The 23200-nt window shown below is 39.5% G+C and overlaps 1 protein-coding gene and 1 long non-coding RNA gene across 2 annotated transcripts in view; both read right to left on the bottom strand.

Annotated features, from left to right (window-relative positions):
- LOC117506530 (vesicle-associated membrane protein-associated protein B/C-like) overlaps nucleotides 1-23200 on the bottom strand; it is a 56742-nt gene extending 33542 nt beyond the window's left edge. Inside the window, exons 1-2 of the mRNA XM_034166031.1 lie at nucleotides 22943-23200; nucleotides 14702-14854 (exon numbers count right to left, since the gene is read on the bottom strand). Of these exons, the coding sequence (XP_034021922.1) occupies nucleotides 14702-14854; nucleotides 22943-23000 (211 nt within the window). The 5' untranslated portion in view covers nucleotides 23001-23200. The remainder of the gene's footprint in view (nucleotides 1-14701; nucleotides 14855-22942) is intronic.
- Nucleotides 1664-14692, bottom strand: LOC117506532. The gene is made up of 3 exons (XR_004559498.1): nucleotides 14437-14692; nucleotides 14354-14356; nucleotides 1664-1683 (listed from the first exon to the last, which is right to left on the bottom strand). It is a non-coding gene; the product is annotated as an uncharacterized LOC117506532 (long non-coding RNA).

The raw sequence follows: 23200 nt of genomic DNA on the forward strand, positions 1-23200 counted from the left end.
CAAATATCCTTAAAAAATGAGAATACATAAATGAACTGAGCAAAAATTACACACACACACAGGTTTAAAATAACCCTGCTGTGGAGAAGCTGTGCAGAGGCACAGATCACAAAAAGCTGAACAGCTGTTTATTTTCCAGAGGTATGTATTTGTTCAATCTTGAGCTTAATGTAGTGTTCAAGCACAAAACGTGACTGATGAGAAAAAAAGGATGACTTCATCACACTAAAATGAACTGGAGTCAGAATAAAAATACAAGCTGCTGATTTCTGTTATTTTTCAAAGTTATTATAAGCTGCAGCTATGTTTTAATTATTTCAAAGTGAGTTGTCTCTTACTGTATTCTGATTTATTTATACAAAAAAAAACAAAACATGGGGAGTCTAATCAGCCTGCATTGTTCTGTTAAGTTTATATCAGTTTTCCTGGACATGTCCAGGTGTTTTTCCTTCTTTATAAGAGTTTGGTGCTTGCTCCACAAAGTTTTAAAACACAATAAAATGTTCACACTGTTCTTTTTAGCAGTTCTGCAATTTCAGAAATTTAACAGAAACAACCACAAATCATAAAAAGTTGGGACTGTAAGTAAAATGAAGATAAAAATAAAAATGTTGCACTATTCCCAGTTTCTCCACTCACAGAAGCCAAACGTTCTTCCAGAGTTGTGTAATCATACTACGACAGTAGAATATAAAGAAGGGAAAAAAGAAAAAAAAATAGACAATATAATTGTCAACCGCAATTATTTGCCTGACAATTGTCTCCAGAAATTCCTAATCGTGACAGCCCTACTCTAGGCCTAGGCAATATTTACATGAAATTTAGAGCATGTTAGAGCTCTGAAATTCATAAAAATATGCCTGGTGCTTGGACACTAATTCACAGATCAAAAAAACCCTAGCTTCCAATATACCATGGGAGCAGGATAGTGATCGAAGTCAACAAGGCTGGGTGAAATTCAGTCCTGGAGGGAAAACTCACCAGGATACAAGAGCGACTCTTACGCAACATTAAAATTTAAGGTTCTCCGGTGCTTGATTGCACTCTCCTGGGTCCATCTTAGTCAATATAATTCAGAAGAAAACTTTACTGACCATATACCAGCATTCCCATTTAAGGCTGGGAAACAACTCTCAACTTAGCTATCACAAGGACTCAGTTCTTTTAGAAGAACCTACCTGACTGGGTAAATAAAATATATGAATATATGTACAGTTTAGTATGTGTGGGATATGAAGAAAAGATTACACAGGGGCTTGTTATTTGTCATATGACAATGGAATCTGCTGCTGATGATTCATTTTATAATCTATCAAACATTGGATAGCCAAATTATGCAAACATAAAATTAGACGTGCGATAATGTTTGTTGCTATGCCATCAACACTGCACAACACACAACACAGTAGCCAAACTGAGCATCAATGAATCACAGAAAGCAATACAAATGCTGTGTTTGCACAAGTCCTTTAATACTGAGGATCTGTCTATATAAAATCTGATGTTTAAGATTATGAAAAATATTTATTTCTCTAGTAGGGCTGAGATGATACAGTTATCTCTTGATTGGGTACTTTCATAATACAACCCCTGGCAAAAATTATGGAATCACCGGCCTCAGAGGATGTTCATTAAGTTGTTTAATTTTGTAGAAAAAAAGCAGATCACAGACATGACACAAAACTAAAGTCATTTCAAATGGCAACTTTCTGGCTTTAAGAAACACTATAAGAAATCAAGAAAAAAAGATTGTGGCAGTCAGTAACGGTTACTTTTTTAGACCAAGCAGAGGAAAAAAATATGGAATCACTCAATTCTGAGGAATAAATTATGGAATCACCCTGTAAATTTTCATCCCCAAAACTAACACCTGCATCAAATCAGATCTGCTCGTTAGTCTGCATCTAAAAAGGAGTGATCACACCTTGGAGAGCTGTTGCACCAAATGGACTGACATGAATCATGGCTCCAACACGAGAGATGTCAATTGAAACAAAGGAGAGGATTATCAAACTCTTAAAAGAGGGTAAATCATCACGCAATGTTGCAAAAGATGTTGGTTGTTCACAGTCAGCTGTGTCTAAACTCTGGACCAAATACAAACAACATGGGAAGGTTGTTAAAGGCAAACATACTGGTAGACCAAGGAAGACATCAAAGCGTCAAGACAGAAAACTTAAAGCAATATGTCTCAAAAATCGAAAAATGCACAACAAAACAAATGAGGAACGAATGGGAGGAAACTGGAGTCAACGTCTGTCACCGAACTGTAAGAAACCTCCTAAAGGAAATGGGATTTACATACAGAAAAGCTAAACGAAAGCCATCATTAACACCTAAACAGAAAAAAACAAGGTTACAATGGGCTAAGGAAAAGCAATCGTGGACTGTGGATGACTGGATGAAAGTCATATTCAGTGATGAATCTCGAATCTGCATTGGGCAAGGTGATGATGCTGGAACTTTTGTTTGGTGCTGTTCCAATGGGATTTATAAAGATGACTGACTGAAGAGAACATGTAAATTTCCACAGTCATTGATGATATGGGGCTGCATGTCAGGTAAAGGCACTGGGGAGATGGCTGTCATTACATCATCAATAGATGCACAAGTTTACATTGATATTTTGGACAATTGAAAGGATGTTTGGGGATGATGAAATCATTTTTCAAGATGATAATGCATCTTGCCATAGAGCAAAAACTGTGAAAACATTCCTTGCAAAAAGACACATAGGGTCAATGTCATGGGATAGGGTCAATATCAACGAGCAGATGTGATTTGATGCAGCTGTTAGTTTTGGGGATGAAAATTGACAGGGTGATTCCATATTTTTTTCCTCTGCTTGGCCTAAAAAAGTAACAGTTACTGACTGCCACAATCTTTTTTCTTGATTTCTTATAGTGTTTCTTAAAGCCAGAAAGTTGCCATTTGAAATGACTTTAGTTTTGTGTTATGTCTGTGATCTGCTTTTTTTCTACAAAATTAAACAACTGAATAAACATCCTCCGAGGCCGGTGATTCCATAATTTTTGCCAGGGGTTGTAGTACAGAGTACTTTCCACTCTGACAGACAGCGCAAAAGGATTAGTTACATATTTAAAGATTCTGTCCGTTGGCAAATTACTCAGTTTCCCGTGGAGTTTGGGTGATAATCAACAGATGAAGTCATTTTTCTACGGAGTTATGCACTGAGCAGAAGGGTTTTCCAGGTTTACAAACAAATATGCTGCATTTGAGCAGTCTGTCACGTTTCCTCACTGACAGAGAGAGCAAGAGAGAGAGACAGAGAAAAAGACAGAGACCAGGAGAGACAGAAGCAGAGAGACAGAGTGAAAGAGAGTAGGAGAGACAGAAAAAAGAGAGAGCGAGAGATGCAGAGAAAGTACACTGTATTTCTTCAAGACACGGAGCTGCACTTACTGTGTCAGTCCTTTCTCAGCTATTGCTAGACTTCTGGTCAATCAGAAAACCAGAATGAATCATGGAACAGCTGCAGAAAAAATAAAAGACATGCAGAGGACAAAACAGCAAACAAATGTGCAGGCAGCGGGAAAGCTCTCTGCCTGACCTCTGCTCAAAGTTTTGAACACGCACAAAACTTTATGATAAACTTTAGCAATATGGGGAAAAGGACTTTTGTCAGACAAAAATGAACATGAACATATAGAATCAGTTCCTCATACGTTTCATTGATCTGTCACAGCGTGAGACGGGCTTTAAGAATTAGAACTGTGCAAGTAATGAGATCCCATATTTTGATTCAGTGTGATCTTTCTCTGCTTCTTCCAACACTACACCAGGGGAAAAAGTTGAATATATTTCTAGGGACTACATATAAATATTTACAAAAACAACATACATAATATTTTTCTGACTTATTTCAGAGCATACTGCAAATTTGGTCAATAAATGAAATAATTTTAGAAGTGATGGAAAATTATTTCAAAAACCCTGGATATGACTATATAAAAGTGGAAAATAAAATAAAAAATAGAATAAATTTAAAAAATTCACTATTTATATTTCAATAAAATGATACACTTAGGGTAAGTGTACCCATTAAGCCCATGTACCCTTTAAGCCCACTTTCAACTTTGATGTCAATTTGCAACAAATGAAAATATATTTTGCCATCCATTACTTCATTCAATCAAATGGTTCGTTACTTCTATGACATTTGTATTGCATACGAATCACGTTTTCCATTGTTGAGTTAGCCTGACCCCAAAGTATACAGTCTCGGGACCCCTGACAAGAAGACACCCAAAAACGTTGGTGTTTTGGGACCTGTCAGAGTTCATTCATTTTCAGCAAATTTCAACCACATCTTGGCAAGTACATTATTCTTATATCAAATAAGAGGTAAATGTACTAATTTTGATTCATAGAAAAATGGTATTTTGCCAAATTATATGATTTCCCTTCAAATGAAAAGATGAGTTTTATGAGCTAGCAAACATAGCTGATCTCACGTTAACACGCCTAGCCCTGTTAATGTTAGTCTACCACAAGAGCTAAGGTTGTCAGCTACAAATATTAAGCACTGTATTATTCATTTAACATTGACATTTCGATAAATGCATCATAAATTGTTCTGTGGAGCTGATTCATTTCATAACTTTTTTTTTTTTAACAGGTGGGCTTAAATGGTACATCCCATCAAAATGCATGCAAACTACAGTGAGCACATGCTAATATTCAATGACAAAAACTTTACATCTCTGAATGTTTGCACAGTAGTAACTTCTGTAATGTTTGGTGCAAACTATATTTAGGCTCCATGCATACTTTTGTGAGCATATCTTACATTTTGACAGGAAAGCATTGTCTTTTTTAAGCATTCCTCACAGTGGAACCATTTAAGCCTACTACGAGTTAAAGACATTTTTCTGTTTAAAAGTGTTTAAAAGTAACAGTTCACTGTGTGACTTTAAATTACTGATCTACTTTACTAGACAGATAGATATAGACAGATAGACAGATAAAATGTAAATTTTAATATGAAAATATAACTTAATTTTTTTAATGACATGTTCACTGTTATCTACCTGAAGTGCACCTGAAGTGCCTGAAATGAAACTAAATTAACTGATTCATTGTTCTGTGTTGTCTACTGCACTGTTTGTCATGTATTAAGTTGTTCAGATGATGATCTTGTTCAAAAGAGATTAAAAAAAAAATTTCACTGTCATTTATAAAATATATTGCATTAATTATATTTTTATGCATTAAACAAGTTTATTTTATAAATAAATGATGTTATGGGCTTATTTGGAACACACATGGGCTTAAATGGTACCATGGTACCAATTAAGCTCATTCCAGACTTTTGACGTTTTCCCTAAAATTTCTAAATTACGTCTTTTGAATTGTACATCAACTAATTACTAAATACGTATTCAAATGAGAGGTAAATCTTGACCTTTAACAAATGATGTCACTTACAAATTATCTCAATATATAGGAAAAATAGCAAAACTTAGATTTTGGTGGGCTTAATGGGTACACTTACTCTCGTGTTTGCTGGTCCACAGCCAGTGCCATACAAATAATAAACTGCTAATAAACCAAAAATCGCAACAGAAATTTGTCAAGCTATTCATCCGACAGCGGTTCTAATTCAGCTAAATCATCGTCTGTCACCAAAACAAAGCCGTCACCGTGTCAAGGTGGTCGCAGCGTGCAATGGTGCAAAATGTATGGAACCAAAACGGCACGCTAAATGAAACAAAATGGCAAATTAGACAAAACAGCCATATCACATGACATACATACCACCAATCAAATGGACAAGGATCTATTTAGGCATTATATAATTCCAATTAATGGCTGCTCAGCAACCGGAACAATGAGACTTCACACGAAAGCAGTCAAACACGGATTGTATCCTAGCTGGACAAGTATTTATTAAACTTGAGCACAAATATTGGTAGTGCTTCTTTCAGTCTATGTTGAATTATTTTGTTTCCAATGTTACTTTTCTTTTTGGCTGCATTAAAATGTTAAAATATACAGAAAGTGTCACTAAACGCCTGACGTGGGCAATGGAAACTCAATATTTGTGGACACAAGGACTTAATATCATTCACACCACATAATTTTTCCACTGGATGTCACATTACAACAATCAACTCAGCAACATTCCTGTGGCTACATTTAACATATACAATTACAGCTGAGTTTAGTTTCAAAAGAAATGTGCGCATTATCCCCAGTTAAGCCATCAAATGACACATCATGGGTTTGTAAGTATCTTGTATCAGATATTAACTTTAATTTAATTGTAAAACATTTATATAGCTTCTGTGCCACTTTCAATGTTGAAGCTATAATAAAGATTGTGTGTGTGTGTGTGGGGGGGGGGGGGGGGGGGGGGGGGGCGGTGGCGGCATGCTGGACTATCAACACAGATTAACTGAACAAAATCCAGACAGAACATCAAGTACAGTGGGGAAAATAAGTATTTGATCCCGTCAGTTTTGCAGGTTTTCCCACCTACAAAGAATGGAGAGGTCTGTGATTTTTATCATAGGTACACTTCAACTGTGAGAGACAAGATCTAAAAAATATCCAGAAAATCACATTGTATGATTTTTAAATAATTAATTTGCATTTTATTGCATGAAATAAGTATTTGACCCCCTACCAACCAGCAAGAATTCTGGCTCTCGCAGATCTGTTAATTTTTCTTTAAGAAGCCCTCTTATTCTGCACTCTTTACCTGTATTAATTGCAGCTGTTTGAACTTGTTACCTGTATAAAAGACACCTGTTCACACAATCAATCACACTCCAACCTGTCCCCCAAAGCCTGACCAAAGAGCTGTCTAAGGACACCAGGGACAAAATTGTAGACCTGCACAAGGCTGGGATGGACTACAGGACAACAGGCAAGCAGCTTGGTAGAAGACAACAACTGTTATGATTACTTATTAGAAAGTGGAAGAAACACAAGATGACTGTCAATCTCCCTCAGTCTGGGATTCCATGCAAGATCTCACTCTGTGGGGTAAGGATGATTCTGAGAAAGCTCAGAACTACACAGGAGGACCTGGTCAATGACCTGAAGAGAGCTGGGCCCACAGTCACAAAGATTGCATTAGTAATGCATGATGCTATCATGGTTTAAAATCCTGCAGGGCAGCAAGGTCCCCCTGCTCAAGCCAGCACGTCCAGGCCCGTTTGACGTTTACCAGTGACCATCTGGATGATCCAGAGGAGGCATGGGAGAAGGTCATGTGGTCAGATGAGACCAACATAGAGCTTTTTGGAATCAACTCCACTTACCATGTTTAGAGGATGAGAACAACCCCAAGAAAACCATACCAACCATGAAGAATGGGGGTGGAAACATCATACTCTGGAGGTGCTCTTCTGCAAAGGGGACAGGACGACTGCACCGTATTGAAGGGAGGATGGATGGGGTCATGTATTGCAATTTTGGCAAACAACCTCCTTCCCTCAGTAAGAGCACTGAAGATGGGTCATGGCTGGGTCTTCCAGCGTGACAATGACTCCAAACACACAACCAGGGCAACTAAGGAGGGGCTCCGTAACAAGCATTTCAAGGTCCTGGAGTGGCCTGGCCAGTCTCCAGACCTGAACTCAATAGAAAATCTTTAGAGGGAGCTGAAATTCCAAACCTGAAAGATTTGGAGAAGATCTGTATGTAGGAGTGGACCAAAATCCCTGTTGCAGTGTGTGAAAACTTCTTCAAGAACTACAGGAAACGTCTGACCTCTGTAATGGCAGACAAATGTTTCTGTACCAATTGTTAAGCTCTGTTTTTCTTGGGGATGAAATACTTATTTCATGCAATAAAATGCAAATTAATTATTTAAAAATCATACAATGTGATTTTCTGGATTTTTATTATTATTATTTTTTTTTTTTAGATTCTGTCTCTCACAGTTGAAGTGTACCTACGATAAAAATCACAGACCTCTCCATTCTTTGTAGGTGGGAAAACCTGCAAAACTGACAGGGGGTCAAATACTTATTTTCTCCACTGTACGAGGTCTGTTAGAAAAGTATCGGACCTTTTTATTTATTTCAAAAACCGGATGGATTTGAATCACGTGTGCTTGCATGAGCAAACCTTGAACCTTCGTGCGCATGCGTGAACTTTTTCACGCCTGTCGATTGCGTCATTTCCTGGTAAACAGCCTTTGTGTGGGACGTGTGCAGTGCGCTCGGTGGATTTTCATTTCAAGGAAAAAGACGTAACGACTGGAGCAGCGCTGCATCAAATTTTGCCAGAAACTGGGCGACAGCCAGGTGGAAACCATTCGGATGATTCAGACGGCTTTTGGTGACAATCAATTCAAATCAAATCAATTTTATTTATATAGCGCCAAATCACAACAGTTGCCTCAAGGCGCTTTATATTGCAAGGCAAAAGCCATACAATAATTACAGAAAAACCCCAACGGTCAAAACGACCCCCTGTGAGCAAGCACTTGGCAACATTGGGAAGGAAAAACTCCCTTTTAACAGAAGAAACCTCCAGCAGAACCAGGCTCAGGGAGGGGCAGTCTTCTGCTGGGACTGGTTGGGGCTGAGGGAGAGAACCAGGAAAAAGACATGCTGTGGAAGACAGCAGAGATCAAACATTAATGATTAAATGCAGAGTGGTGCATACAGAGCAAAAAGAGAAAGAAACACTCAGTGCATCATGGGAACCCCCCAGCAGTCTACGTCTATAGCAGCATAAGTCAGGGATGGTTCAGGGTCACCTGATCCAGCCCTAACTATAAGCTTTAGCAAAAAGGAAAGTTTTAAGCCTAATCTTAAAAGTAGAGAGTGTGTCTGTGTTCCTGATCCGAATTGGGAGCTGGTTCCACGATGCTAAGGGCATCACACAGATTAAGGAGCGGTACAACCGGTTTAAAGACAGCCACACAATGGTGGAGAGCGAGCCACGCTCCGGTCGGCCATCAACATGCTGAAATGACCAGATCATTTCCAAAGTGAACGCTGTGGTGATGTGGGACCGTCGTGTGACTATCCGAGAAATTGTGGAAGAGGTGGACATCAGCACTTTTTCGGTACATTCCACTGTGACAGAAGATTTGGCCATGAAAAGAGTGGCGGCGAAATTCATGCTGCTGCTGATGGCGGCGCAAAAGCGCCTCTGTGTTGGAAGTCTCACAGGATATGTTGTGACATGCCCACCTCTTCCACAATTTCTCGGATAGTCACATGACTAAAAAGTCACCGAAAGCCGTCTGAATCGTCCAAATGGTTTCTACCTGGCTGTCGCCCAGTTTCTGGCAAAATTTGATGCGGCGCTGCTCCAGCCGTTCCGTCTTTTCCCTTGAAATGAAAATTCGCCGAGCGCACAGCACACGTCCCACACAAAGGCTGCTTACCAGAAAATGATGCAATCGACAGGCGTGAAAAAGTTACGCATGCGCATGAAGGTTCAAGGTTAACTCATGCAAGAACACGTGATTCAAATCCAACAAGTTTTTTGAAAAAATAAAAAGGTCCGACACTTTTCTAACAGAACTCGTATATGTCCATATCCAAATAATTTAACAGTAAAAACTGATTCTCTGACTTAAATTGATTAAATGTAGAACAAAATATTATTCAAAGGAGTGTAGTGATCAGCAGGTGGCAGACAAGCTACATGCAAGTATAACCACAGCTGTTACAAATTTACCATAACCCAGCCAGTATCCAAGAACAATGCCGCAGGTAGCAGTCACATACATCTGAAATATCTTAAAGGAGACCTGCATTGAAATAAATGTGGTCAAATTTCAGAATGAAATAGCTGATATGTATTTATAAGACCCTTGTGAATGCAGTAAAGTAAATCTTTAAGCCCAAATTTGTAATTCAGCAGAGAAATCTTCATTTAAAAATGACAAATTTGCAGCTAAAATTTAGCCCTCCGCAAAAACAGTTTGTACATCCGGATCATTTCCATGACGTCGGGGACAAGACGACGCGCTCGCGCCTTCAGTCCGATCCCGCATTGAAATTGATTTTATCTGTTAGTAATGTTACTGTTATACACATCCTGGTTTCAACATCCAAAAGTAAGCTGCAATGAATGCGAGCTACAATGAATGCGGCGGCATCGACAGTGGGCGACGTTCTTCCCCGACGCCGCTCTCACTGCCTCCGATGCGCTTATCGAGTGCATGCGCTCGGTAAATGCCGCCGCGGGCCACTCACACCCCCATGTCTGCTGTGCAGCCGCAGACACGGCTCTGTCTACTGAATGGAGGTGCAGCCAACTTGGCACAAGTCCAGAGACTACGCTCGCCGTTTTGATGCGGAGCGCCCGGTGACACCTGTTGCTTGCAAGGACAGACTTCTTGCGGCAAAATTCGCAGCGCCGCACGTCTCAGTAATCGGAGCCGCAGAGCTCCGTGGCCACTGAGAGAGATTTATATCTTTTTAATGACATGGATTCTTTGCGGGTCCCGCCTCCGTACCCCGCAACGGTAACACAGGAGGCGAAAGACAGTAGATTTTCAATGCGACACCACTCAATCAAACGGGCGTATGAAAAAGTCCCCCAAAATAATTTTCAAGCACAATATGAAGTTTTAAAAAAGTAGATCCTTCCGTATAAGACAAGAAAAAGGTGCAGATGCAAACTGACGTAAATCCACAAATTACAGTTGGCGCGCGCAATGCATGCTGGGATAGGGTCTTCTCCCTGACGTCTCGGCAGCGTCCCGGATGTGATGACAGTTTTGCGGAGGGCTAAATTTTAGCTGTAAATTTCTCATTTTTAAATGAAGATTTCTCCGTTGAATGACAGATCCTGGCTTGCAGATTTACTTTACTACATTCAGAAGGATCTTATGTGTAAATATAAGTCATTTTTTTGGTCCAAAGATCTGACTGCATTTATTTCAATGCAGGTCTACTTTAAGCAAAACAAAGTTGCTTTTTCATTGATCTGGCACATCAAATTTTATCACTGTCTAATCACTTCCTCTTCATTATGTACTCTTTAATTTTGTGAGTTAGTAACTGATGGCATTGAGTTTCATGCTAAAAGTAAAATGTTGAGATGGACAGGACTCAAACTCCATGAATGTTAGTGGCCTACTTCTGGCTATGGTATATTGTCTTTCATATTGTCCTTCGCTTAATAATAATAATAACAACAACCTTTATTAAACCACACAGATTCCCAATGAGATCGAGACCTATTTTACAAAGGTGACCTTGCCAAGTAAAGCAGCAGCACACGTCATAATAGACAGGTTAATATCATCAAGTATCCTCCCATATAGACATACTATACTATAATTATATTCATGATTTGCAACAAACTATATCCATGATTAGTAATAAGCAAACAGAATGATCAGGTGTTAAAAGTGGCTGCTCTACTTTAAAAACCAACACCCTTCCAGTGTCTAACCCCGGTGTAGGAAGGGTTGTGCATAGCGGTAGTGCCTGTCGGCGCTCTGGGCAGTGGGTTCAAACCCTACCCCTGCCACATTTCTCCATGTAATGTGAAGCTGCGTCAGGAAGGGCATCAGGCTTAAAACGTGTGCCAATTCAACATGCCGATCCACCACCTCAGATTTGCTGTGGTGACCCCTAGTGCAAACAAGGGAGCAATTCAATTCAGTTTATATAGCACCAAATCACAACAAAGTTGCCTCAAAGCACTTCACACAAGTAAGGTCTAACCTTCCCAACCACACACACACATATACGTGTGTGTGTGTGTGTGGTCTGCTCTGTGTCAGCCTGATCCCGTCAGATCTCACAAGCTAAGCAAGGCGGGATCTGGTTAGTACTTGGATGGGAGACCTCTTTGGAACACCAGCGGCTGTGTGTGTTTCTCCAGGTGAAACTGGAGTTGCGTCAGGAAGGGTATCCGGCGTAAAACTTGTGCCAATTACCAATGCGGATCTGGCTGTAGCCACTGTGGCGACCCCAAACAGTGGCAACCCCGGGAGCAGCGGAATGGACAACAACAACATATGAATATGTATGTGTGTGTGTATACACACACGAATAACTCATCTTATTTGTTTATTCCATTGCTGCTGTGTATACAGGGATGAGAACCAATTGAGGCATTATAGATATGTTGCGTGGCATCACGTGCGTCCGTGCATCCGTCCCTCCCTCCCTCCCTCTCCCTCTCCAAAAAACCCTTTCACAAATTAATTATTCAATTATCAGTAATTGTATTATAAACTTTTATCCTGTTGTTTACACTTTATCAGATGCAATACTATAATATAAACTTTAAAGACATAATTATGGCAGAACTACAGTCTGGTGTGTTGGCAACAAAGCAGTTGCACTGAAGCAGTCAGAGTTTTAGCACTTTGCTGAACAGTGTCTTAGCAGCAGTGATAAATGAGGCACAAGTGCTAATCTTTCACATTCCATATCCCGATCTACACTGCTGGCTCTTGGGATCGATCCTGAAACCCTCCTGTCACAAGTCCTAAATAACTGCTATGACAAAATGTATTACATTAACTTTCCAAACTCAGTACTGCATGATGAATGCTGTATGAGGATAAGTATCATATAATGAATTGAGAGTATCACTTCACACCTAATGGATAGAGTGAAGTTATTTTGGGACTGGCCATTTATGCTTTCAGAAGATCTTCACAGATAAGGTTAGTTTGCAGTGGTAAGATGGGCACTTAAATTAATTTGATGTGTTCAGGGAATTATCTAATTGCAATGTAGCTTTCAAACTCAGACGAATGTCAAATCTCTATTGAAAACCTAACAAAAGTCAGCCAAAATTGATCTGAGTGGCTTAACCAATGTAGCCCAAGATAAAACAGTTACTTTCATCAACACAACTTCATGTGAGATAAATTACAAATTAGAGCACTGCAAACCTCCACCAACACTAGTTTCCAATTCCACAAATTTTTACCTTGGAAAATATTTTCCAGGTCAAAGTCCTGTTAGAAGTGGCACTTCATAAGCTAAATTAGATGTGATTAAATGTCAAGAGTATTTATTTAGTTCATGCACTTGAATCAAAGTTTTTGTGGTGTTGTCAGGTTTTTGGTTTTATTTATTTTTTCCAACTTTTTTGGTTTCTGAATTCTTTTTCCAATAATTCTCACAGAGCATTGGTTGTGCACAATTTGTCATTGCTTTTTGGCATTTGGTTTCTGACTTTGTTGGCAGATATAATAACACAAGCTGACTACATGTATTGAACCCAAGACCCTCTATTAAACTATTAAATGTACAGTATATATTTTAGTTTGGGAACTACAGCTATGTTCACACAGGCTGGACTGAAATGGGTTTAGAAAACATTTGAGTATATATTTTTAATGAAAGTGCCTGCACTGTAATTTAGTAGACAGATTTTTTTTTTTTTTTACCCAATGCTGAGGGCAGGCCCACGCAACAGTGTGCAGTTGCCGACACCATATAAGGTTGGTTGTAAATTGAGTCTACAGCTGTAGATGGTAGAAGTGGTGTAGTACCCATCTCCCTCAAAGTACACATGGTAAGAGGACAACTAAACATTGCAAACAGCAGTGGAGAGTCAAATAGAATTATGTAGAATTATGCAATATTTACACCTTTTTAAGGGTGTATACCCATATCAAATTGAACAGAACAGACCTTTACTTTGTAATGAAATTAGTTATTATAACCTCTGTTTATTTCTATGGTACATCACAAAATTACAGCTCAATTTATTGCTGGTGAAACGCAATTAATTATTAGTGTTATCAATAAAATAAATAAATAAATAAAAAAACATCTGCTGCCAGGAAAAGTGTCGTGGAGACGTTCATGTTCACACCAGGAACTGAGAGGAGCCACGAGCAGCACATACACACAGCAAGTTTTGCAGCACACACAAACTCCAGCTCCAAATTCACACACTCTCAAAGTAGGAGAAAAAAAAAAAAAGCTTGCCACAAAATGCAAAAGGGGTAAAATCCTGAACATGCCAGAGTAGTAGTAGTACTATGAAAAATGTCTTCAAAAGTAAGGGGTGTTGTGGAGGGGATGCTTCCCGGCCCCCACAACACCCTCTTTCTTTCTGGATGTGCCCCTGGTTTGCAAGTTGAGCAGGAACAATCAAGAATTTGTGTATAGAAAGCACGACCTGATTCAGAGATACAAAGTTTTGTGAGTGCATTTTATATCATCCTCAGAAAGAGATAGTAGGCATATTTTGGAAAAAAAAAAAGAATAAAGTGTTAGTGTTTGTTGTTACGCATCACAGTTCTACAGCTGTGCTCTTAGTTTAACCACAGCAAAGACAAAGACACTCAGTGCAGACTTTGAAAGAGAGGACAAGTTTAAAAATATGTTTGTAAAAACTCTGTCTTGACTGTCACCGCACTGTGAGACACACAAACACACTGCCACCCTCCTCCAGATTGCAAACAGGACACAGAGGAACAGACAGGGACTTGCTGCCAGGAGGGGTAAAAACAAAAACAGAGACGTTATTCTAAAAATCGATTTTTGAACGCGGTAAATTTTTTATCTTGGGTCCAGCTTTGATTTTTCTTCAAGATGACATCAGTGCAAAATCTGCCTTTTGGCAGCCCAATTGACAGAAATTCATCGTAGCGACACAGAACTTTAATCCTTGTTCAAACCTGAGAATATTGAAACATGCGGTTCTGGTACTGATTAATTCATATTTCCACTATGAGTAAACACTTTAACTTAGATCCTACTTCTCATTGCTTTTGCTTTACCTGAAACGTTGATTGAAGTTCCTGCATCAATGATTCCACTATTTGGCCGCACACAGTATCGGCGCGGTGCGGTCGTCTTCACCTTGAAACATACATTCCTATCTGTAGGGTTTGACAGCTTGAGATTTGTGGTGACCACATCTGAGAAAGGACCTGAGAAGAAGAGAGATAAGATGGATATTTAATTACTCAAAACCGCAACAAGGCTGCCTTCATCCAGTTCAGACTGCCTTCATGGATTGTTCACGAAAATAGGTCTTCATGTGTTGTAATTTTTCCAAAAGTGTAATACAGAAGTAATATAAAAGAAAAAAAGTAAGATTTAAGCACAACACAAAAATGCTAAAGACTAAAAAATACACAATTTACAATAAATAGAATAAGGAATAACTACACAAAGCACATCACTGTTATAGCTTTAGCAACAGCTGTGAACACAATCACCATTACCAGACAAATTTCATAACCCCCAAAGGTAAAATTAGTGTTTATAGCCCAAAGGAAAATAAAATATTTTCTGGCGTACAATTTTTTTTTCCGTATAGTGTGTCACCTCTGCAGTCAGTGTCTGAAACTAATCAAAACAAGTATCCTTCAGTGTGACAACCCAAAGCTGTCAAACAACACAGCCCCTTGATGGAAATGAAATCCATTTGCTGCTACCAACTTCTCTATTGTGATTAAGGTCTTATACAATACATTATTAATAATAATGACTTGGATTTATAGAGCACTTTCAAGATACCCAAAGCGCTTTACAAGTTGCATTATTCATTCACTCGCACATTCACACATTGGTGGTGGTAAGCTACTAATGTTGCCACAGCTGCCCTGGAGCAAACTGACGGAAGCGTGGCTGCCATTCTGCGCCTATGGCCCCTCCGACCACCACCTACCTCATTCATACACAGGCAAGGTGGGTTTAAGTGTCTTGCCCAAGGACACAACAGCAATATTCAGATTTTTGACGGGTTGGGAGCAGGATTCAAAGATGGCTTGCTCTACCAACTGAGCTATTGCTACCTGTTACTAGTTATTTTGAATAGGAAGTGGTAGTGTAATGATTACAGAAGCAGTCCTGTAACCAGAGGGTCACAGGTTTGATTCCCTGAAGGTGAAGTACAACAACGGATGACTTTCACGTTGCGACAGAGCAGCACTTACACTCATGCGTGACAACGTCACAACTCTGTCCGGTTACGGAGACATTTTGTTCAACAACAAGAACTGTCAAGAAACTTTCTCATCACTGTTTGGAGTTGTGTGGAGGTAGGAATAGCCATTTGAATGCTTGAATAACGATGTCAATCGCACAAAGAAATCAAATAATAGTGAAAACATGTTCATTGCACCCAGAATGTTGGTATTTTGGTCTTTGAACTTTCCTAGCAAAGAATGTAAAGCCCCAGTGACACGGCAACTATCGAAGGATACCGAAGCCAGAAGGAAACAAGAAATCTGGACTTACATTGACTTTCGGAGACACCGTTTTACCGGCATCCAGCTTTGATCGGTCAGCCGCTCCGCGAGGAGTCATAACAACGGATCGGTTAGCAGCTCCATGAGGCGTCATAACACCCGATCAGTCAGCTGCTCCGTGAGGCATCATAGCAACCAGGAGTTACTATCCCTGACACACTGAGTTGTTTAGAACTGAAACTTCGTGAAATCACCTGCTCTGATCATCAGTTTAAAACAAAACCTGCAGTTAGTCCTTCACAACACATGCATTGAAAGACAATGATAAGCTAACTGTCAAAAGGTAAAATTAAGACTGCTTACACTTTTACAGCTAAATGGCTTTCAAATACTGTTTACAATTACACAATAAATGATTTTCAGGACACATTTGTTTGTCAATCAATTCCTGATCAACAGTACAGTTCAGTACAGTTAGTCACTCCTGAAACTGCTGCACGCATATATCATCACATCATCTGTGTAACCACTTATGAGACCTGCCATACTGATGACCTGCTATAATTGTAATATGATGTTTCCATTATATCAAGTCATACTGTTTAACTAACTGCATTTTTTTTTTTTTTTTTTTTTTTTTGCTAGAAATGATCGCTGCTGATATCTATTCCTTCCATTTCATTAATAAACTAATTATAGCAATTGTGTAAATCCTTGAAGGAGAAATCCATAATGTATAAGCCTCTACTTCTTCACAAAGTAGAATAGTTGATGCTGTTTGGTCTCACATAATTAACAGTGATTTTCAATGCAGACCACATCTCTCTGTGGCTCTCAGAAGGCCAAATGCATTAACCAGCAGAGATTCAATAACGTAGAAAATCCTTACAACAAAAAACACAGCCACATAATGTGACAAACCAAAAACATTAGCAAAGTGAGTTACATGCCATGGTTCTACCACTGGGGAGACAAAAAAAAAGTAATAATAATTCAAGGAACAATGTTTATTTTCAATAGCAAGAATCACATCATTGTTCCAAAATTTTATTCGGTTACTACTTGCAGCCCTGCTTACCTCCATCAAGGAGGTTTTTGGTGCTGTTTGTATTTTAGCAAGATTACACAAAACTACAAAACCAATTTTCCTGAAACTTAGTGAAAGGGTGAGATTCAATTAAGGGCACAGATACAGGACCCCCCCCCCCCCCCCCCCCCCACTTTAGGCAACACTGACATGACATTTTTTCAACATTTTTGTGTTAAGTGATAATGTAGCATTCTACAAATGTTCCTTTTTTGGGGGGGGGGGGGGGGGGGCAAGAGGTTCTGCACACCAAGTTTCAAGAAATTCAGTTTACCAGTTTTCTGCATAAACACGTTTATCTCTAACAGTTAAAAATATGTGTGAAGTGTGGAGGGTTGACAGAGGTACGTGCTCTGACAGCACTTGCTGGTTGTCAATGTTGTGACATTCATTTTGGTTTTAAACAATGCAAATGTTTTCAACCACAGTGAAAATTAGTTACATCTAATCTGCATCTAAGAAGCTGCACTAATTTTGCATTTATGTGGTAATCAATACTCAATTAATACTCAAACTTGATTAAGCAATGACTGGCACAGTAAGTTCTAATCAAAGAATGCGCTCAGTAAATCCCAATTAAAATTTGTGGCTCCATCATAAAAATCAACACCCCAGAGCCAAAGATCTTCTCAAAATAAATTGTGAAAATCTATTAATTATTTTTGAGATAAACAAAGATATGGGCGATCACATTGTCTTTAGCTTCCTCTGTACAGGGTAATAAGGAAAAGGTTGAAATAAAGACGAAACACTGCTGGTAATCTCACACATAAAAATCCTTATAGTGCAGCAGTGAAAAGCTGGATGTCCAGCAATTTCTTACTCAGGCAAGACTGAAATAATGGCTCCTGGTCCAGCGAGACATCGGCATCAGTTTGATCAGTTAACGCTTAGCCTAGGCTCGTGTGTCATACATCACACTGACAAAGTGAACAACCTTGGGGTGATTTTTGATCCCACATTGTCCTTTGACTTGATTTGCGAAATATAGCGAAGATTCGTCCCATCCTGTCTATGGCTGATGCTGAGACCCTGATTCATGCATTTGTTTCTTATAGATTGGACTACTGCAATGCTCTATTTTCTGGTTTACTACAGTCCACCATTAGGGGTCTCCTAATTGGATCAAAATGCTGCTGCCAGACTCTTGACAGGAAGCAGAAAGTTCGACCCCATTACACCCATTTTGGTGTCTCTTCACTTGCTTCCTGTCTCTGTGAGGTCAGATTTTAAGGTTCTGCTATTAACTCATAAAATTATTCACAGACTAACACCTCCCTACTTAGCTGACCTAACCAATCCCTAGCTATGTACCAGCCCGGGCTCTGCGCTCTTAAGGTGCAGGACTACTTTGTATCCCTAGGGTGAATAAAAAGTCTGTGGGCCACAGAGCCACCTCAATAAACCAGAGCCATGTCAATAACACACTCAGATTCTGTAGAGACTTTCAAGCCTAGACTTGAGATGCATTTATTCTCCCTCTCGCATGGCTAGCATACTGGCATAGTAAGGTATTATGCTGCCTATCCTTTTAAAGTCATTTTATCAGCAGTGGAAGAGGTTTTTGCCTCAACTTTAAATTCTGGGTCTGTTAGTGAAGCTTAGGGCTGGAGGTCAGCGATCACCTTAGTAATTTCTCTGCTTTTCTGTCAATTTTCTACCGAGGAATTATACCTTAGGTGTAGTTCTTCCGGGCGACTGATTCTGGTCTTTTTCTCTCTGTCTGAGGTATGTATAACCTTGCTTAGGATTACAGGACTGACCACTACAAACTGCAGGGTGCCAGACTGCCTGTGAGATGCCAGGCCTGTAGCTGTGCAGTCTGCGTTTAGCATGGACATTGCCGCAGGAACAGGGCCACTGACAGCATGACGAAGCTTGGATGACCCCTGCCTGTGGTGCAAGCACCTGTGTGGACTTCTCATCAAATTCATCTTTTTTTTTTTTGGAAAGTTGTGTTGATTGATTTCCTGTTTTCTATTTCTTCAGCTTTGTAAAACTTTGCAAAAACTGTTAGCATGGCCTAAGCAGTGAGTCACCCCTCTGAGTCTGGTCTGTTTGAGGTTTCTTTCTCGATATCAGAGGTCTTTCCTTAGCACTGCTCCCTGTGTGCTTGCTCTAGGGGTTGGTAAGGTTAGACCTTACTTGTGTGAAGTGCCTTGAGGCAGTTTTGTTGTGATCTGGCGCTATATAAACAAAATAAACTGAACTGAATTAAACTGATACAAAAAACTCAAACTGACAACATGGTATTTGCTGTACTGATGTAAATACTATAAAACAGTACTCTAATGGACATCAGGCCACTATGTTAGCCATTATATTGAGGGAAAAGGTTGTGCTTGAGAAATGAACACATCATTAAAGCATGGAGCCACTTCAAAATTACAACATAAACCAGATTTGAGATAACGTTTCAGCTCAACAAACATTAAGAGCGACTGGCACTTCCCCTTCCCATGAGCAAAGACAGAAAGGAAACTCAGATCTTTACACGCTTGGCTTGACATCCAAAGGCTTTAATGAAAGAGAATCACAGCAGCAACTACTGTACATATGATCTACTACTTCCTCAATGCGCCTTGGGAGATGGCTTAGCTCACAAAAACCACAAATAGCACATTAAAGTAGTATGAAGGACAACTTGGGTATCTGATCTTTTCATGTAATTATTTTCTTCCCAAAAGATGAGAATTAACAGAAGACTTAAAAATTTCACTCCTTCATATCGCTGAATGTTTTAGCCACATATGGTCATGGTCTTTGGCTACCCAGAAACTCATGACAGAGATAATTCCTGCAGTTTGCCTGCCAACATATTAGCTGTGGCTTTTAAAGGCATGTGTTTTATCTACACAAGAAGCATACCTCCCTCCATATGTCCAGTTAATGTTCATACAACCCCAGTTCCAATGAAGTTGGGACATTGTGTGAAATGTAAATAAAAACAGAATACAATGATTTACAAATCATTTTGAACCTACATTCAGTTTAATAAACCCAAAAGACAAGATATTTAATGTTCAAACTGATAGACATTTTTGTGCAAATATTTGCTTATTTTGAAATGGATGCCTGCAACGCATTTCAAAAAGCTGGGACAGGGCCAACAAAAGACTGGAAAAGTTGATGAATGCTCAAAGAACACCTGTTTGGAACATTCCACAGGTGAACAGGTTAATTGGAAACAGGTGAGTGTCATGATTGGGTATAAAAGCAGCATCCCCAAAAGGCTCAGCCATTCACAAACAAAGATGAGGCGAGGATCACCACTTTGTAAACAACTACAAGAAAAAAACGGTCCAACAGTTTAAGATCAATGTGCAAGGGCAATTTAGCAATTTAGGGATTCCATCTTGTACAGCCCATAATATAATCAGAAGACTCAGAGAATCTGGAGAACTTTCTACACATAAGCAGCAAGGCCGAAAACCAACAATGAATGCCTGTGACCTTTGATCTCTCAGGCGGCACTGCGTTAAAAACTGACATCATTGTGTAAAGGATCTTATAGCGTGGGCTCAGAAACACTTCAGAAATCCACTGTCATTTAACACAGTTCGTCGCTACATCTACAAGTGCACGTTAAAACTCTACCATGCAAAGCGAAAGCCATACATCAACAACATCCAGAAATGCCGGCACCTTCTCTGGCCCCAAACTCATTTGAAATGGACAGACGCAAAGTGGAAAAGTGTGCTGTGGTCTGATGAGTCCACATTTCAGATTGTTTTTGGAAATCATGGATGTCGTGTCCTCCGAACAAAAGAGGAAAAAGACCAGTCCAGACCCGTCCCCCATTGAAAATGCGTGGCGCATTATGAAGCGCAAAATATGACACTGGAGACCCCAGACTGTTGAACAACTGAAGTCGTACATCAAGCAAAAATGGGAAAGAATTTCACCTACAAAGCTTCAACAATTAGTGTCCTCAGCTCCCAAACACTTACTGAGTGTTGTTAGAAGGAAAGGTGATGTAACACAGTGGTAAACATACCACTGTCCCAGCTTTCTTGAAAAGTGTTGCAGGCATCCACTTCAAAATGAACAAATACGAGTATTTGCACAAAAACAAAGTTTATCAGTTTGAACATTAAATATCTTGTCTTTGTAGCGTATTCAATTGAATATAGGTTGAAGAGGATTTGCAAATCATTTCATCATCATCATTCAAATCATTTGTATTTTCTCAAATAAAGACTTGCTCCTTTTGTGGAATTTTGTGAAGCGATGGCACTGATTCAGCTCGACTGAGTAAAAAGTTCCTTTGTTTCTTTCGCATTCCTAATATATAACATCAAAAAAGTCAAAGAGTTCTCACTGCCTCCTCTGCAAAATGGTTGCACAAAAAGAACTGGGCTTTGCATGCACTCCGAGAGCCCTTCTAGCTGTCTGCTACTTTTAAAACAATACTTTTTACATTGGCCATAGCAAATGGGCCCCACTGAGCCTGTACTGCTTGTAGGAAATATTTCAGTTCCAGTTGTGTTTACAGATTTGCTTGGTTGTAAGGTGGGTGACGTCAAGAATCGAGCCTTACTTCTGCATAGCACTCTGAAGTGACATAATTTGGTGCTGTATGCATTGATTGGATTTAACCTGGCTAAATCTCAATATTTTGGATGATGGCTGAAGAAATAAAACTCATTTTCCAGCATTTTATAAGACAAAAAAAAACAAAAAAAAAACAGTAATTGTCAAAAGAAATACCAGACAAAAAAATAAATAAAATAAAAATGCCAATTTCGTATTTGCTGCATCATATATGGATGTCATATTTGAATAAAGAAAATGCTTAACATGACTGGGAATCGATGTCCCTACCACTTGCATCAAAGCATCTCATACTCACATATGAATAACTATGGGATAAACCCCAACCCAAACACTATCCCTAACCCTATAGAATACTTAACATGGCAAAGTACAGATAGAATTTTGCATTATCAATACTACATACGGCTAGAATTGTGTATTATCAACATAGCTACATAGAGATAGCCACTTTAAATAAGTTTTATTGCATTATCCTCAGCAATATTATGTACATGAACTTTACCCTGCAATTGTATTGCTTAAATCTGATCAGTCCAAAACACTGCAGGTCAAATTAAAGTTAGAAAATCTGTACTCTTGCAGAATAGTTAATAGCACTGGTGTTTTATGTAAGACTATTTGGGCCTAAAGCAAGGCGATAATTGTTACATATTTAAATACTAAGCCTTACTGAACATAAATCAGCACTTACAAAGCGTACTGAGGAAAAAACAGTGAAATATGAAGCTGTTCGGTTGTTGCGCGTGAGCTGTCAAGTTACTAAATGACAGCTGGTTGCTAACAGCCAGTCAGACGGCGCGAACTAACGTGAGCTAGGCGCTAGCCACACCTGCTATGAGTGTTGCAGCTTGTGTGTAACGAAGGCTTGTTCTTATTATAACTATTATGTGTTTATTTAAAGTGTCCTTTCCCCGTAGACATACTTTTCATGCGTTGTGCTTCCCTTTGGCCAGTGGCACACACACTGCAGCAAGCAAAGTATCGCAGGGCCTAGCTAGCTTAAAAGCTAATACAGCTAATCAGCTAGCTGGAAAGCCCAGCACTTGACCTATCGTCCTTTAAGAACGGTAAAATTAATTTCACACCAAAAAAAAAAAAAAAAAACTCCACAGCTTCTCCTTGACCCAGTTACTGTGTCATTATCCCGCTGCCAGACAAACCGGGCCCTCCCTTCTTACCACGGAATTTCAATTCATGCTGAGGCTCCAAGAGCAGAACCTGTTCCGGCCTGGCCATATCCCAACAGCTGGAGGGGGAATTATCGCGCTGCAACCAGTCCCTGTCGGTTACCCCCTTGTGAAGATGTTGTGGAGTACCGCACGGTAAAGCAGAGTTATTCTGTGAATGAATTAGCTGTGGGTATCGTCCGCCCCTGGTCGCTACTCGAGCTGCTAACGGCTGTTGTGATGCAGCAGGAAGGGAGTGAGCGACAGGCT

This window comes from Thalassophryne amazonica, chromosome 3 (genome assembly GCF_902500255.1).
Source record: "Thalassophryne amazonica chromosome 3, fThaAma1.1, whole genome shotgun sequence".
Lineage (NCBI taxonomy): Eukaryota > Metazoa > Chordata > Actinopteri > Batrachoidiformes > Batrachoididae > Thalassophryne > Thalassophryne amazonica.